The sequence below is a fragment of the Takifugu flavidus genome, chromosome 17 (assembly GCF_003711565.1).
Source record: "Takifugu flavidus isolate HTHZ2018 chromosome 17, ASM371156v2, whole genome shotgun sequence".
Taxonomy (NCBI): domain Eukaryota; kingdom Metazoa; phylum Chordata; class Actinopteri; order Tetraodontiformes; family Tetraodontidae; genus Takifugu; species Takifugu flavidus.
The window spans coordinates 11201885-11218643 of record NC_079536.1 but is presented as its reverse complement, the minus strand read 5'-3'; the positions used below and the strand labels follow the sequence as shown (position 1 = coordinate 11218643).

The 16759-nt window shown below is 46.3% G+C and overlaps 1 protein-coding gene across 5 annotated transcripts in view; it reads left to right on the top strand.

Annotated features, from left to right (window-relative positions):
• Window positions 1-1747: 1747 nt before the first annotated feature.
• Window positions 1748-16759, top strand: part of col11a1a (collagen, type XI, alpha 1a) — a 49522-nt gene continuing 34510 nt past the window's right edge. The window contains exons 1-9 of one of the 5 annotated variants that reach the window (XM_057012118.1): window positions 1748-2130; window positions 5748-5909; window positions 6040-6253; window positions 8166-8328; window positions 12136-12261; window positions 13363-13455; window positions 14448-14546; window positions 15755-16036; window positions 16543-16608. In XM_057012118.1, coding sequence (XP_056868098.1) covers window positions 2016-2130; window positions 5748-5909; window positions 6040-6253; window positions 8166-8328; window positions 12136-12261; window positions 13363-13455; window positions 14448-14546; window positions 15755-16036; window positions 16543-16608 — 1320 coding nt within the window. In that variant the 5' untranslated portion in view covers window positions 1748-2015. Of the gene's footprint in view, window positions 2131-5744; window positions 5910-6039; window positions 6254-8165; window positions 8329-12135; window positions 12262-13362; window positions 13456-14045; window positions 14232-14447; window positions 14547-15754; window positions 16037-16542; window positions 16609-16759 lie in introns of all 5 variants that reach the window. The other 4 variants (XM_057012117.1, XM_057012119.1, XM_057012120.1 and 1 more) reach the window with 4 other exon arrangements.

The following is a 16759-nucleotide window of genomic DNA, read 5'->3' as shown; positions in this document are numbered from 1 at the left end:
AGCCTGCTCTCCACAAATGAAGCGTTCGCTCGCCACATTTGCCACTAAATGCTGCGTTTAAGTTTAGACATCTAATAAAAGTGTCGCAGCACACGCTAACTGATACAAGAGTTCCAATTCTCCCTATAAAATATGGTGGCAGCCCAGAATAATTTTGAGGTGAGGGGGTGTTTTCGTGCCTGTGTTTGGAGGTGGATGAGTGGGACTCCTCAGCAGCCTTTGGGACGGCTGTAGTTTGCCTGTGAAAAGTGCTTTTGTTATGATAAAAAAGGTCCATTTCAAACGGAGGTGAATTACCCGGTGGGCTGTGGAGGTGGTTACCTGGCTGCAGCACCGTGCACAGAGCAGTGCAACAGGTCTTGTCAAAACACTGGAATGAACCCCTTTTTAATCTGCTTCGGCCTTTACATACCAGAGAAAGCTGCTCCCCCCATTCACACCCAAAGCTTCAGTTTTAAGCACCATAAAGCAGAAAATTGCACACAGATTTTTATTGATTTTTTAAGTTTTAGTAGTACAGTGTTCTGTCCACTTTGAGTTACGGGTTATTGTCATGTTCTGTCCACTTTCTCGACAATGTCTCGACACTGTCCTTCATAATTCAGTTTAATGTGTTACCAGTTATTCTGCTAGCCACAACATTCATGACATTTAATGTTTCACATCCTAAAATAAGGCTTCTTATGGCAGCCAAGGCGCTTTTGTTAAACCACAGAAATTTCCTCCATAAAGTGTTTCATTTGTCCGTGTGACAGATGGACAGATGTGTCCCTTTGACGTGAAACCTCCAATCAGATGCAACTGGAGTCTTCAGCACCCGCTGCTGGCTGCCTCATCGCTGCACCCTTCACGGACGCGCACGTCTGACAGCCGAAAGCAACACCAAATATTTAGGACATTTATTTTTGGAAAGTTATCGAGTCTGCCTCCACTGTCATTCCCAAATCCACTGAAGATTTGTGTTTATCTGTTTTATTTTACTAATGCCACACCGAGAGGACAAACTAGCACATGGAATCTGCCCCCTGATGCGTCCCAGCGAGTTAGCTTCCTGCCACTGGGCATCCAGGAGCAACATCTGGCACCCTTTGGCTGCACGTCGAGGAAGAGAAGCTCAGATCTGAGTGTTTCTGTGAATAAACTCCGCCAAAAGGAGCCGTTATCTGTTGACACACAAGCCCAGACGTGCTTTACCTTAATGCGTGATGATCAGGACATCTGAGAGCCCCCCACCCACCCAAACAGCGCAAACCTCTGAAAACAAATGCAGTTTGGACCCAATGAAAAGGGGGAAAAGACCTTTTAATTCACAGAATCGAATGAGGGAAAACAAAACATAGAAGCGCTGACTCTGCACCATAGGTTTGATGTAAAATAAATTATTAAAAAACTGCCATTTTTAGACTACCCGACTAAGAAAGTATTTTTTACAGTTTACAAAATGTATTATTAAACTTTTAAAGTTTGCAAAAGCAGAAACAGAAATACCGATTTCATAAGGACAATAGCAGCTGATTGAGGATGTTTACAGTATTGATTCTAAAAAAAAAACTGACTGTTGTTCAGTTTTCATTCCGAGGTTCGTTAACTTCTGGACCTGAAAGAAGCGCACGGGACAGAACCGGGGGAACGCATTTACGCGGTTAATGGGTGGACCTGAAGGAGAAATTCCAGCCCCGTGATTTGCTAATGGTGGGCTGGCAGCCGTGTCGCCTCCCTGAAACCGTGGCTCCGGTTTGCCGAGCTTGCCCAGCCCTCCCGTCCGTGGACGCACCAAGTGTACAGTCTGCACTCTGTGCGTCTTGGTTAAAGCCCGACTACCTTCACAGTGAAGGCTGGGCACTGGGACGGAGGATCGGGGGCCCCTGCGCGGCTGAAAGACGAGGCTAAAACTCCTCACTTATGGCTTTTTTCTAGGACAGGTTCCATCACTACTCGGGATTGTGGAAGGGCTTTTTAAAAAAAAATCACCTGAAGTCGCCCAAAAGTCTGATTCACTTGTGGGCGCCGCAGTCATGGAGATGCGAAGGTGGTCCTTACGGTGGAAAACGAAAAGGGGGATTATGGATTCCACTTTAACCACATTCATCACTTTATTCCTGGTTCTACAAGCCGCCGCTGTGAGAGCAGGTAAGATTGGTACGGTCTCTGATGAACTCATTCTGACCGAGAGAGGGAAAAAGAACCGATGATGGAGATCGAGGGATTTAAAGATTTACCTGGAAACAGCCACGTTGCGTCTCTTCCACCGACTATAGACGTTTCCATTCTTCAGCAACAAGTGTTCGTATCACGAGGCTGCCACATCTCATTTATCTGCTTGATTGAGCCTTTCATGGAAGCCACCACTCAGACCATAGGGACAGTGGACCCGTAAGACCCCCCCCCCCCCCCCCCCCCGCGCCCTCGCCAGCATGGGCACGGTGGCCCGAGACTTGTGCCCGAGTCTTACAAAGCACATGCTCATACCAGCCGTTTGTTGAGGTTTATATATTTTACTGGCCAGAACAATACAGGCATTTAAAGCGTTACCGTGGGCAACCTTTACGCGTGAATGGGAAACGTGCGCAATGAAGACGAACCACCGCCTAATTAAATTCATCGTAATCCGCTGGTATGTAGAGTTCAGGAAAATAGAGGTTTCCTGTGCTTACACAGGGGGTCGAGCTGAAAGAAGCCATTTAGTCTGACCTGGGATCCCCGAGGTGGACCTGGATCGTGGATAGCTGCAGCATAATAGCAGGCAGATCCTGGACCTGCATGTTACGTGCAGATGTTGACGCACTAATGTCGATATTGTGGTCAGGAGGATGATGGTCTACAGAGGTGAGATGTTTGGAGCCCAGCACAGTTAAATATCCATCCCTCAAACTCTAATGGTATGAGTTATTGTGTCGGATGACTAGATGTCTAAATCTACCTCGTGGATATCTAATTAAGGACGGATGTTATTTGATTTTTTCTCAGATGCAGATGACTGAGGTGATTAGTTTCCTGTCTTACCTGCCGCAGACCTGTCAGTGAAGGGTGCAAAGCCCCTCTCGGGCTGCAGGGGGCTGAATGCCCAGACAGGTTCACCCTATCCCCACACTGCCCTGGTCCACACCAAAGCCCACGAGCTGGCTTGTGTGTTCCGACACCACCCCCTCCCCACCCCCACGTATCCAGCTCTTCCCCTCAACCTTGCACTTAGATGTTTGGTTGGCTGCGGGACAAAGCTGAGTTGTGTCAGTGGTGGGAATGCTTCCCCTCTAAGTACTGAGCGGTTATTTGATGATGGGCTTTTGCGCACTTCCCTATGATTTCAGAACCTTCAAAGAGCAGGCCCACGCATGGACCTAGCCTGCAGCCAAAAGGGCCATAAGTCACAGGGTCCAGGGACATACAGGCCCCCCACGCCTCGACATACAAAGTTGTTTTAGAAAGTTACTTTTAATCTTTAAGGATACGTTACATTTTGCAGTGTGTGGTGGGATTAGGAAGGGTTTCAAATTGTGTGTTAATCATTTTATTATGTTAACACAGGAAACATGTCCTTTTGTTATTGCCACAGTAATTTAGGTCTCAGTCTACGGCAGAGTTTGTGTTTGGGGATCTCAGGTGGTCAGAGCTGGTTCTGCAGGGTCTCCTCTCCATCTCGCAGTGTACAGACACGTTTTCTTACCCCCCCCCCCCCCAAGGCGCAAGCTCCGATTTGCATTCCAGCACCCAAAGCTAACATTTTCAAAGTCCTCCAACTTCTCAACCAGGCTCACAGCTCCTCCACTCTTGTGTCCTTGTTTTACTGTTTTAGCATCTCATTCCAAAGTGTAGATCATCTCAACGGACTTTGTTTCCCTTTGCTGCTTACTTTGCGTAGAATTTTAGAAGACATTTGATAACGTTCTCCAGTTGGGCTCAATGAAAGGAAAAGTTGAGGGAAAGAATGCTGACAAACCGGGGTCTGACTGAAGTCTCTCTGGTATGACACCAACATAAAGCTGTCTTGTTTTAGCCGGCAGGGTGGTGGAAGTCGATGGTGGAAGGAGAGGGGGGAGTGTTGGGGGTGGGGGGTGTATAGAGAGAGGCATTCTGGCTGAAGATATTATTAGAGTCGCAGGGAGCTGCAGGTGAAAAGGTCCTCCTCCTTTTAACAGTCAATTTCACCTATATCTGTAAAGGTGTGTGGGCCGTTCTGACGCAAAGAGCCTCAGCGTCGCTTCAACACATTATCTAATAAACTTGTTCAGTATTATCCCTTTAATTCCCTTTTTTAGACGTCACACCTTTATGAACACATTGGAAACCAAATGATTAGGTTTGTATGTCAGTGAGTGAGTGTGTTTTGAAGCTCAGAGTGTTATCAGAGGCCGCCATGCCCGATCACGGTGGTCTCTTGAGGTCTGCCTGTCTGGGCCAGCCCAGCCTCACCAAGTCTTAGGGCCTGTTTGCTAATTCCAGAGAGCAAACTCACACCAGCTCCTCAGATGCGCTCCTAAAAACTGAGTGTACTCATTTGGCCACCTTACCCTTCTGGTCAGTATTTACAGGAGATTTTCTCAGCACCCCCGTGTGAGGGTCACAGCCTGGCCAAACTGCCACATCTGGAACATATGAGTCCTGGAGTTTGAACTGGAAGCGTCCTTCACAATGAAGTCCTCAGTTCACTGTCCGGAGTCAGCAGCCGCTCGGTCCGTAAAGCAGCATTCCTGTGGAAATCTCTCCTGAAAAGTTTATTTGTCTATTCAGTCTCAGTTAAGAAGCATTATCATTAATTCTTGCTTCATTATTCCTCCTGGAACAGGCACCTGGATGGGATCTTTGCCACACCTTGTATGCTAATCACAGGTAGTTTGGTCTGAGATGAAGACTTAAATGAATGGACATAAAGAATGCAGAGAGATGTGACCTATAGCTCAAACATAACTTAACTTCCTTACCTTAGCAAAAAAAGATTAGCTTTGTTAAAGTTAACAGGCGATTGAGACGTTGTTGTGCTCTGTAGTGAGCATATGAAGACGCTGAACACGTGTATAGACGTGCATCATATAGAGAAGACTGTAATCCTGGAGCACTGGAGTCTTTGTCCTGTTTATTTCTTTGCTCATATTGCATATAGAGATGCTAATTTGATAGAAATGCACATTCAAACATGTTGACATTAACACGAAGGCGACCAGACAAGAGGAAACGGAAAGTTGTGGTGATGGTAATAGGTAACGCCACCCTGATGTTTTAGATTTCTGTTGGCCCGTTGATCACGGTCTCTTTGGCTGGCCTTGACAAGTGAGATTTCCTCAGAAGGGCAGAATTTCCTAATTGAACTATGCAGACGGGCTGTTGAATCGGAAGGTTTTTATTGAGTAAACATTATGCTTCACTTAAGACCTTAATTAACAGGACAAATGTGCCACCGGGCAGTAAGAGAACCGACACGAGGGCATTCGCTGGGTTCTGCCAGCCTCGATGACTTCAACACAGCCCCGATATTTGATAAAAATATATTTTGTATTCAAAAACCCACTTAAAAATGTTACTTTTATCATTCCTTCTGTGGTCACATTTGATGACATTCCATATTGTGTGTTAGACACATTTATTATAGCATTGTTCTCCTTGGATGTAGGGAATAACCTTGTCCCTTTAGTGTATTTACTGGTATGTGATGGTCTTTAACAGCAACTGTGACGGCTCCAGTCTTCACCCGAGGGTCTTCAGAACAGGAATATAACTAAACTGATGCTTTATCTGCTTTTCCCTGCCAGCAGAGCCAGTGGATGTGCTAAAAGTACTAGAATTTCAAAATTACCCCGAGGGAGTGAAGAAAACATCCGGATTTTGTGCAAACCGAAGAGCGTCCAAGCCAGACTCAGCTTACAGAGTGACCAAGCAGTTCCAGATCAGTGCCCCCACCACGCAGCTCTACCCAGGTGAGACAGCGTCCTGGGTCCTTAACGTCCTTTCCAGAGCTTCATCTGTGAATCGCTTTTTTCCCTCTCAGTATTTTCGTTGGTTACATGTTGTAATTACGTCTTTCTTCACATCCATTCACGTGCACAGGTGGTGTTTTCCCTGAGGACTTCTCCATCCTGACCACACTTCGTGCCAAGCCTGGCCTACAGGCCTTCTTGATGTCCATTTACAATGAACAGGGAGTCCAGCAGCTGGGTGTGGAAGTGGGACGCTCACCTGTCTTCCTGTATGAGGATCAGAATGGCAAGCCTGCCCCGGAGGACTACCCACTGTTCAAGACTTTCAACCTCGCCGACGGAAAGTACGTCAAATCTCCGAAGCTCGTCTTGCGTAACAACGCGTTAGCGTTAAGGTGGCTCGGTGATCTGGCAGCCAGAGCGAGGGACAGAAAATTCTAACTGTCCCGGTAGGTGAGGTCCATGTGTGCCTGGAATGGGACTTCATCTGTAAGACTAGTCAGTAATGAGGCCTGGTTGTACAATTTGATACAGAATCATTAAGCTATCGACCACTATTCCTGTCGAACTGGATTTTGGCTTGACCAGGGGAATCCTAGTTTAAGGTGTGTTCTCTTGAGTCCTAGAAAGGGAACTTGGCAAAAGAGCTTTCAAACTATCTGGTTCACTCTTGATAAATGTAAGAAAACAACCCAGATCTTGCCATTGTTGCACCACAGGTGCTCATGACTGGATTATCCATCCCATCGGGGGTCTGTGGGCACAGAGACAGGTCAGAGACGGGGAGACACTGGATTACTGGGGCACAGCAGGGACTGCAGCGGGCAAACTGACCTCATCTCTGAACTTACTGTCTGTGTTATTTTAGAGGAGGGGAGTAGAGTTTGAAGCTGCCTTTTTGCTTCCTGGGATTACCTCACCCACCAGGATCAGCTCCGCTAACCTCTTCACGTAAACCCGATGATCTGGCCTCAGGTTTAGACTTCGCTCCCGCTTGAGCCTTTATGTGGGAGTGGAGGCCCAGGAGGAGGAATAGTTATGGTTATGGGGGAAGATCAGCATTTGATAAGATGTCCTTCTTCGTCCTGGTGTTAATAAATTATCTTTGGTTGCTTGAGCTTTGTCTTAGATGAGGTGTGTGCAATGTTGCCCTGATAGCAGGAAAATCCGTCACAACTCATGTCAGCAACAACTCGGCTTCGCATGCAGGTTGCAACAAAGCCAGCTTTGTGCTTCTCTCCTTGAGTTGTTTTTTCCCAGTTTGGAGTTCGCAGTTGTGCTGTCTGTTGATGGTTTTTAACTGTTCTGGGGCTGGATACATTCCAGAACCAGGCCTTGTCTAAATCTATGGAGCTTAGCGCGCGCAGCCTGTGGATGCATTCATTGTTAGCATGTGCGCGGCTTCAAAAGAGCAGCACGATGATCATTCTGATGTGTTGAAAAAGAGCCTTATCCTCTTCTTTTAAAGAAAGGGAGGTGAATGGGAGGATTTCTGCAACTGTTATGCTAGTTTTATATCATTTAAGCTCTTAAGATGTGCTTTTCGAAGGAGTGCATTTCAGCATTACCCTGCTCCCTTTAAAGTCACCTCCAAATTGGAAGACCTGGTTTAAATCGTTTAAAGTCAACATTTGCTTTTCTGCCATATAGGGTAATCTTTCCTGCTGTAATGCTAAACCCAGAGAGTTGCGTGTTATTTTCCTGCTAATCTCCAGTGCATGCTAAAATGCGTCAGTTTGTACTTTATTTCCAAACGATACGCTGTAATCTACAAATCTATTTTTGTTCATGCGACAAAATAAGAATGATTCCTAAATGACCACCTTGGGTATTGCCAGGTCTCATCTTCCACCTCAGAACAATGTTTTGACTGTGCGCCTCCTGCTCTGCCAGGGCAGGCCTTCCTGGATCCTGACACACACTTTCCACAATGTTCACCATGTCTGTCATGCCGAGTAACCCAGAAGGAGGATTAAGTTTGGAGTTTAATGAGTGTAATCCCGTGTTAAACAGGGCCAGAGTGAGGGGGCAAGAATGCGGTCCACTGTTGCCTGGTATGCAGTAGCCTTTAAGTGCAGTGGCAGAACGGTTCTGAGGCATGGGAGGTGTCAGACTCACGTGTGACCTCTGTAAATGCCGACTGCAGCAAGTGCTTTTCGATGATTAGTGTTCCAATTTGTAGATATTCCTTGTGTGGCACATCCGGGCTTCCTGACTGTTTCATTTCTCTGCCCTCCTTTCGATGCTTTTGGCCAGGTGGCACCGTGTGGCCATCAGCGTTGAGAAGAACACCGTCACCATCGTTCTAGACTGCAAGAGGAAACTGACCAAGCCTCTTCCCAGGAGCGACCGCGCCTCCATCGACACCAACGGCATCACGGTGTTTGGCACCAGGTTCCTGGACACAGATGTTTTCCAGGTAAGTGTGGTGGACTCTACCAACACTTTCAGTAAGCTTCGGTTATCCTACATATTGCTGCCAATGCCAGGCTGAAGCCCTGTTGGGTCGGGGCTCGGCCTTTTTAATGCTGTCCAGAAGGAATGTGGAGCTCAGAGAAACCAGGGTGGAGGTGGAGATCTTCTGAGGAGCTGTGCTCAGCTGGAGACCATGTTGTTGTAGTATCTTAGCAGAAGTCTTCTAAATAACTTGATGGCGATGGTGGCAATATAGGCCACCTCGTGTCTTCCAGCTTTCTTCTTGATCTGATGAACTTGCTCCATCCACTGCCCCCTATCGATGGTGTGTTGGGCGTATGTCACCACAGCTTTAATTCAGCTTCCCAATAAAGTTCATCCCAAAATGGAAACCGAACTGGGGTGAAGCAGACTTGCAGGGTCGCTGGATTTACTGGTGGCCAGTAAGATTCTCCGGTGCTGTTTGCAGCTTGTGTTTACCTGTTTACAGGGTGTTGTTTGTTTATGCCATCCAGAACGACCCGACACTATTCAGATGTCTGAATGACTGATGCTGCCGCTCGTTGCTGCTGCCTTTTAGCATTCCTTGCCATCGCCACGGTAATCCCGCTTCCCTCCTCCGAGGCCATTTTGTGCGTCCTGAATGGTTTTCTCCGCTCAGTAAACTCCGAGTTTCTCTCTGACATGGCTGAGGCCGAACACCTGGGGGTCATATTTTTGGTGAAGATTTTTCAAGCGAGCATCTGTATTAAACAGTGTGTCCACTCAGAGTGAGAAGTCAGCAAACAGGGTCTTCTCTGTGTGGTTTTGGAACAGCTCCTCTGTCTGTTCTCTGTCCCTGCTTATACCCACAGGGCTCTGTGCATGCTGGGATATGCAAGGAAATACCTTTGCTGTTTTGAATCCTTGACCACAGTAAGGGGGGGGGGGGGGGGGATTCAAAAATCTAGTTTGTTGAAAGTTACTCAATTTAGATGCTACTTTAAATAGTCCCTTGAATCAATTTGCATCCTGAGGATTGCGCTAACTAGCCTTAGCATCTTAGCAGCGCATGCTTAGTCATACTTTCTTTCAAGTTTATTTATTGCCCTCTTATCAATCCGCTTGGCTATCAGCTTACAGCGGCAGGTTTAATAATGAATGCAGTCATAATAAAGATTTAGTCTGGGATTTATGTCCACAGGCTGACCTGCGTTTTTCATAAATGTCTTTTCAAACCGTACCTGTCCCAGGTTGGCTGACCGCTGCTGCAGAGGGAACCGCTTTGAATGAATGGGAGCCTTTCATTCAGGCCTTCCTCATTTCCTCATCTCCTCCCCTCTCCACACACTCTCCCCTGGTTTCTACCTCTCCTCCTTCTCCACCCTTCCCACCCTGAGGCCTCCCTGCCCTGTCAAAGATACGAGGCTGTCTATTCATGCCTGGGCGGTATTACCTTACCGATATTAGCTTCTCACGTGTTATACTTTGCTGATATTAGCATTCTATTCCTTTTAGGCTTTGTTTTTAGCATTGGGCAAAGATGGAATAAGGTTTTGGGTGGTCTAATTGCGGTCAGAAGTGGTATGGACATACCTCTGCCCTGGGCTGAGGTATGTCAAAGGACTAATAGTGTTTTGATTTGTGTTGCCGTCCACTCTGTAATTACAACACAAGAAGGTGTTTTAGGAGAGAAAGACTGAAGAGCTGCCTCAGCAAATCTAAAGTGCTGTTGATTACTGACCAGTCCAGCCACAGAGGCTGTTTTTATGCTTTTACCGTGCCAGGCTGTCACCTTTGACCCCTTCCATGTGTATTTATATCCCGTGGTGTGCTGTTGTCCAAATGCATGAAAGTGAATTCAAAACTTTGCATTTGTTTCAAATTCAGTGGTAGTTGAGAGGAGGTGACATCAGCGTGATACAGCTGAGGGATTCTAGAAGGACCCACATGTCTCAGCTGTTCTTGCCACTGCTTCTGTCCTTCTTCCTCTCTTCTTCCTTTGACCTTTGACCCTGCAACTTGGCAGGATTGTTCTAGGCCGCACTGTTTGATGTTGTAGCGGGTGGGAAGTTAAGGCGTGGGGGGGTTGGAGCTCTGGCTTTGCCCCAAGTTGCCAGGGGCTTTTATCTCCACAGTCCCCACTGGAAGACAGCCCCCCTAGCCCTGACATAACTCTCCCCAGGTGCTTCCAACACCAAACATCTTTTACCGTCACAGCTGCTCTTAAATCCCTGCTGGTGTCTCGAGGTTCCTCTCCACCTCTGCTTCCTCGCTCACGGACACAATCGTGTTTATGTGATGGAAGAAAAATGATTATCTTTATTGTAACGGCTAAGATAACTTTACACATGGCGTCTTCCTTGATTTCTACTTTCTAATCACGTATCGCCCTGATTTGTGATTATTTTGTCTTTCCTTTTGTTATTAAAAGTCTCGGGTCGCTCCTCAACCGTGCTGCTCTGGTCTGGGGGTTGGACTTCATGTCTCCACAGCCTGTTTGTGTGCAGACGGGTGGCACTCAGACTTGGACTAATTAGAGCCGACTGTAGGCAGGGTTCAAGCATTCAGTGTTGGTCTTAGGGTGACACATGAGGTAATACATGTCAGCTTGACTCAGGCCGGGGCTTGATCTCTCTCTCAAGCCTTCCCACCCAAACGTGCACACATACAGCACACACGCATACAAATGCACACATGAACTGAAGCCCAGCAGCGTTCCTACCCGTCTGCACTCACATGCTTGGGTGGGAAGTTTGTCTGGCCACCGTCAGTAAGAGAAACATCCAGAAGAGATGAATCGTATTACTGCAGCACTTTGGAAATACTCCTCTCACTTGAACTGCTTCCTCCAGTTTGATGAACAGCCCCTAAAAATGGGATGAATAAAAAGGGAAATCGCTCTCCCCAAGAACAGCTACACCATGTGTGTATTTGCACATACAAATTTGCTAGAAATAAAGTGCACACAGGGAAATGTGAGGTGGCTTTCCTCCCTCTGGGTGGGAGGAATCTTTGGCCTGTCAGAGTGCAGATGTAGGACAGGTTGCTGATGGATGGTTCCACAGAGAAAGTCTGAAGGAGCACTGTTTGTTTTGCCATGGGACAAGCCTTAGCACCTGGCTTTTTAGCTTCTTGTTAAGGATCCATATGTTCAGTTCCAACACAGCAAAGACACTCGCACATTCTCCTGACAAGTCGCAGCCTGCTTCATTTCTGCTGTGAGTCTTTTTGCTGCTTTTCAATGTACCGATATTGCCACCGCTGTTGGGTCTACCTTCCAAAGACAAAGCTAGACGCTTTTGCTAATGAGTGTTCGAGTGAGGCTACAGCAGTGATAAGAGTCAGGCCAGAACTCTGCAGCTGGAGCTTAACTCACAATATTGCAGGCCTGGATGTAGCCTGTGGAGATAAATCACTCATTTTTAATGTTACAAACAAGAGTTGATGAAGCCGCCATTGACTTTGTGGAAGATACACAACCCTGCCAGGTGCTTCTGTCATGATGATACATGTTTATTTGATATCCCGAGGGAATACCAGCGCTGATAATAATAATTTCCAAGGTATCTGAACTCTGTGTGTGTGCGTGTGTGTGTGTGTGTAATTATACCAGGGGTGGGTTGACTCTGCCAGACTGACTGTATCAGGCTAAAATACACATCTACAATTTAGCATTTGGTTTTGTGCAACTGTGGCTGTGTACAAGATCAGACATAAGCACATTGTCTCGTCATGTTATGTTTCGAAGCCTTTTTCCAACTATCTTTGTGTTTTTTCCTACGAGGGTACCAGAAATCTGACCAATCTTTTTGTGCTTTTGTGTTTTTAGGGGGACATTCAGCAGCTCCTGATCGTAGACGACCCCAAAGCAGCATATGACTACTGTGAGCATTACATGCCAGACTGTGACACTCCCCACAGTGACTCCCTGCAAGCCCAGGAGCCAGAGGAAGAGGTCAGTCCACCAGCATGTACAGGGTCACTGCAGAGACAAAGAAATGTCCTGCATACATTTATCTGCTCGATTTATTATTACGATGAAGCACTATTCCTCATTTCCTCTTCGATCAGACCACAGACGTGCACGAGGGCTTTGCTGCTGCCAGATTAAGTAGCTGCCGCAATGCCAAAAATTAGATGTTTGCAAGATGTGCACCTTCTTTGAAAACGTAATCCCTCTCAGGTCTCTGAGCAGCTGCTGCCCGACCTGTGATCTCTACTATGTACATATTTACCCTTTAAAGTATCAGAAGAACCACTGGCAGATGATAAAAGCTGAGCTCAGTCTCTGTTCTGCCAGTGTAGCGGCAGATATTAATGGGTTCATTGTTGGTAAAAGGCATCAACATATGAACTGGGGGGGCATAATAACACGCACGTTAATGTCGATCGCCTTGATAACAATGAGGTGCTGGGGTCATATTTGGTCTTCGTGTCCTCAAGCGTCGTTTCATTCAGAAGCAGATGCCCCAAAATGGCTGCTGCATGCCTGGAACCCTGAAGTGGATAATGTACATATTTAAGAAAGTTCCACGCTAATGTCTCTGAACTACAGCTGGTAGTTTTGTCTTTGATGTTTCTCGGCGGTTATTTCCTTTGCTTTATGAGTTTTTAACAAGCCACCTGCCATAGTGTTAACAGACCTAAGTCTTTATATATATATATATATCTTTATATATACATATAATCTTTATTGCTGACTCATGGTCCATCGGACAAAAGGTTAAATTAATTAATTTAGCAATAATACACTGTGTGCTGAAGGATGTCCAGTGACATTATATGGGTTATAATGCACTGATTTTACTAATATTTCTCAATTTTACTCCTTATTTCTACGTTAGATGCAACCACATATGATTAAAGAAACAAACCTCTTGGAGTCAACATCACTCCAACGTTGCATTCAAATTTAATTTGTCAAGAATAATTCTATGAAATTATTTGGCTGCTTATTTCAAGCTGTGTTTTGTCTAGGATGATATGTAATATATGTATCATCTTGATGCTAATGCTAACACCAAGACTCTCTCCCCCCCTCCCCCAACCTCTCCAGAACCCTACTGCCAACTTAGATTACTCTCAGTACTATGATTACTCTGAAGGAGCCACAGACACCATTTCAACTGATGAGTATACTGCACCACAGGTAAATGAAACGACTCTGTCATGATTTTCATTGCAGCAGCAGGATTGTGTGCTGACTTTTACGTGTGGGTGTAAATATTCTGTGTGTGTGCCAGTCCTCCTTGTGTGTGTTTTACGAGCGTGCCTTCCAAAATCATCTCCCGTGTGTTGTTTTATTGTTTGTTGTTTAGTATTTGGCATTCCGTTCGGAATAAAAGCAACTTCTGCATTTTCATTTTAGAAACAGTGACTACAGTGATGGGTTGCGTATCCTCGTAAAGGTTCTAAAAATGCTTAAATACGTGTGAGGCGCTTTGTTTTTTCAACGCCTATTAAAAAAAAGGGCCCACAGTTCTCTTGTATGATCCAGGGAGGCCCAGTCTTTAACTGTTGTAAAGTTCCATCTGCCACTAACCAGCAGCTTTAACATAACTTTACCACTTGTCTTTGGCAAACACAACATCTTCAACACCCCCCCGCCGAGTGGCGGATGTGAAATCCAGATGCCTTTACAGCAATTGAGGATGAGGCCAGTAAAACATCACATCAACGTCACGTTTTGAAATGTTCCATGTTTGTCTTGGTGTTCTTTGTTGCCACCACCTCTTCCAGAGAAAGAAACGTAGTGTCTCCATCAAAAAGAAGAAGAGCAGAAAGTCCCTCAGTAAAATTAAGGCCAAGCCCTCAAACGTCCTGGCTTTAAAAAAGACACCAGCTAAAAAGTTTGTCTCTAAGAAGAAGCGTCCGATGCCTGGCTACCAGGCCACAGCTCCGGCACGACCCAGAGGCGATTTTAGGGTAAAACTCTTGTCAAAAGAAGCCCAAACCCCATCAAGATCTTCCTATCTTGAAGAGAAGATCTTGGATGGAAGACCTAGAGCTCCCTGTCCTCCTCTGTGTAGAAGTAGCAGAGTCTTTAGCCAGCTTGAAAGGGTCTCTAGCTAATAACCTCTGGTTTGAACTTTTCAATTAACCCTCCCTTTATATTTCTGTCCTTTTCCCAACATGACTCAGCCAAACATTGTAGAAGGAGATTACAATACAGACATTGACCTCGGAACTATAGATGATACTCAAAGTCAGTCTCCCTTTACCACCAGTGGACCAAACGAGGTACGGTAATTTCTCTCTTCTTTATCTACAATGAAAGAAACTAAAGTGTGAGATAATTTGGGGAATTGTGAGCCGGGAAGCTTTCACCCAAGGAATCTGGTATGAGAAGGCAAAGACACAACAATTGAGAAGAATTGATGTGTCTTTTGTTGTGTGTTGAACTGATGGACAGAGGAAAAAGGAATTCAAGTAGCTGTTTTAAAAGTGGTTGCGTGGACGGAAATGTCACTCCCGAGGCTCTCTGGCTTGTCTTTAATTTGCCCTGAAACACCTCACTGTTGTGATCGATCAGAAAGGATTCCCCGGTTAAAACCGGTGCTGTTACCTGAAGTCAATGCTAACGCCACGCAGAGCCAAAGCAACCAACCGTGCTCATTAAAGCTGCAGCTCCAACGAGCGTCACAGTTCCGATCAGCACACGATGCAGAAATAACTGACCTGCAGCCGTTTTTACCACCTTCCACGGTGGTTGAGTACGAGATCCCACCCCAATGATGCAACCTGAACACGCTTCAGCAATGTTAGCGCTGTTTTATGGAGCTGTGTAGCCTTTTGAGTGGTTTCTCAGTCGTCTGTATCAACCTGGCTTCAGTGTGCTCAGCTGAACTGTTCCGCTTGACTGAAACTCAGCTTGAATACCTTAAACACTACCTGCCCTGTCCATCATATCCTAACCTTAGTTTTGATCACCGGTTCTAAGAATTGCCTCCATAGGAACGGTGATCTAAACTGTGGCTCACAGCCAGCCTGGAATCTTGGTTTTCAAGAAACAATCACGTCCACTGGATGTTGAATTGAAGACATCCTCAGGAATTTGTTGCTAATCGAATTGGGCTCTGCTAAAAGGTGATGCAAATTTTCGGCTTTTGTCTTCACGTTCCAGCCTTTTGTGTTGCTGCCTGACAGCAAGAGAAGGCAGGAATTGCACTGTGCTGTTCTGAAATGTAATGAAGCGCTGTTAATGATGTTATCACTGCTGTAACACCTTATTTACCTTATTTAACACCTTATTCCTCTCACAGCCGTTTTATTGAGTCAAGTTACATGACTGTAACCGACTCTGTTGTAAAATAAAGCTCGCTGAACAGTAAATAAGGTGTTACCATGCAACTTTAAATGCTGGTTTCTGCATATGCTTAGCTAACATCCTCCTGACCCTAATAACTCACCCTTATTCCCCCCTTCTTCGCTTGGGTAACGCCCGAAAGGCTTTGGAGGAGGAGGACGTCGGTGCATTTGTCACCGAGGCCGCTCCCTTTGCTTCGGAGCCCACCGTTGTCCCAGAAACAGTGGACAAGTTGGACACCAGTACTGATGCTAATGACTTTAAGGAATATGACCTAAAGGATTATGACCTGGGAGAGGTCGACGGCAGGTTGTATGATTATGGGGCGTATGACGAGTATGGCACGGCCACGCCCGAACTCACGGCCACCGATGACGAGGTGGGGCCGGGGGTAGCCGCTGAAACGGACATTTCCGAGAACACCGTAAGTACCACGCTGACCCGGGTGGCAGCGGCATGTTCAGGGGTTTCATGTTCGATGGAGTCTCTCAGCCTTCCGGTGCATGTCTTCCTGGTTCTCTGTCCTAGGTTTTGACGTTGTTGGGATGAATGGAAGCGTCTGCATGTCTTCCTTAGGTTGATCCCAGTTACACCAGTGCATCTCATTCCCGCTGTTTTACACTCTCACGTTGTTTTTCCCTTCAGTCTTCATGTCTTCAACCTGCACGCCTCTCTCAGTTGGTTGATCTGATCCCGCCTCTAAAGCTTATCAAGAATCCTGCCCACACACCACACACACACACACACTGCACGATGCCAGTGGAACGACAACTAGCACTTGTGTGTCTTGACTCGCTCTCTTCCTCTGAACTAGTCCCAGTAGTTGCCGCTCTTTTTGGTCACTGACCATTCAGCCATTATTGTTGGGTTGTTTTACCCTGTCAGACGTGTGTGAAGGTCGTGACCTCTGCGCTTGCTTCCTGCCCGCAGATTGCTGGTGTTGGAGGAGCCTTCGGACAGAAAGGAGAAAAGGGCGAGCCGGCCGTCATCGAACCTGTAAGGCACAAAAAGTCTCTACTGATGTAGAAATGATGCAAATGACGTCCAAGCGCTTGTAGAATCAGCAGAACCTCCCCTGTTGACTCGTCCAGAATGTGTCGCCTGTACAGACGTGAAGCTTGTTGTCTGGAGGTTCAAACGGCGTGTT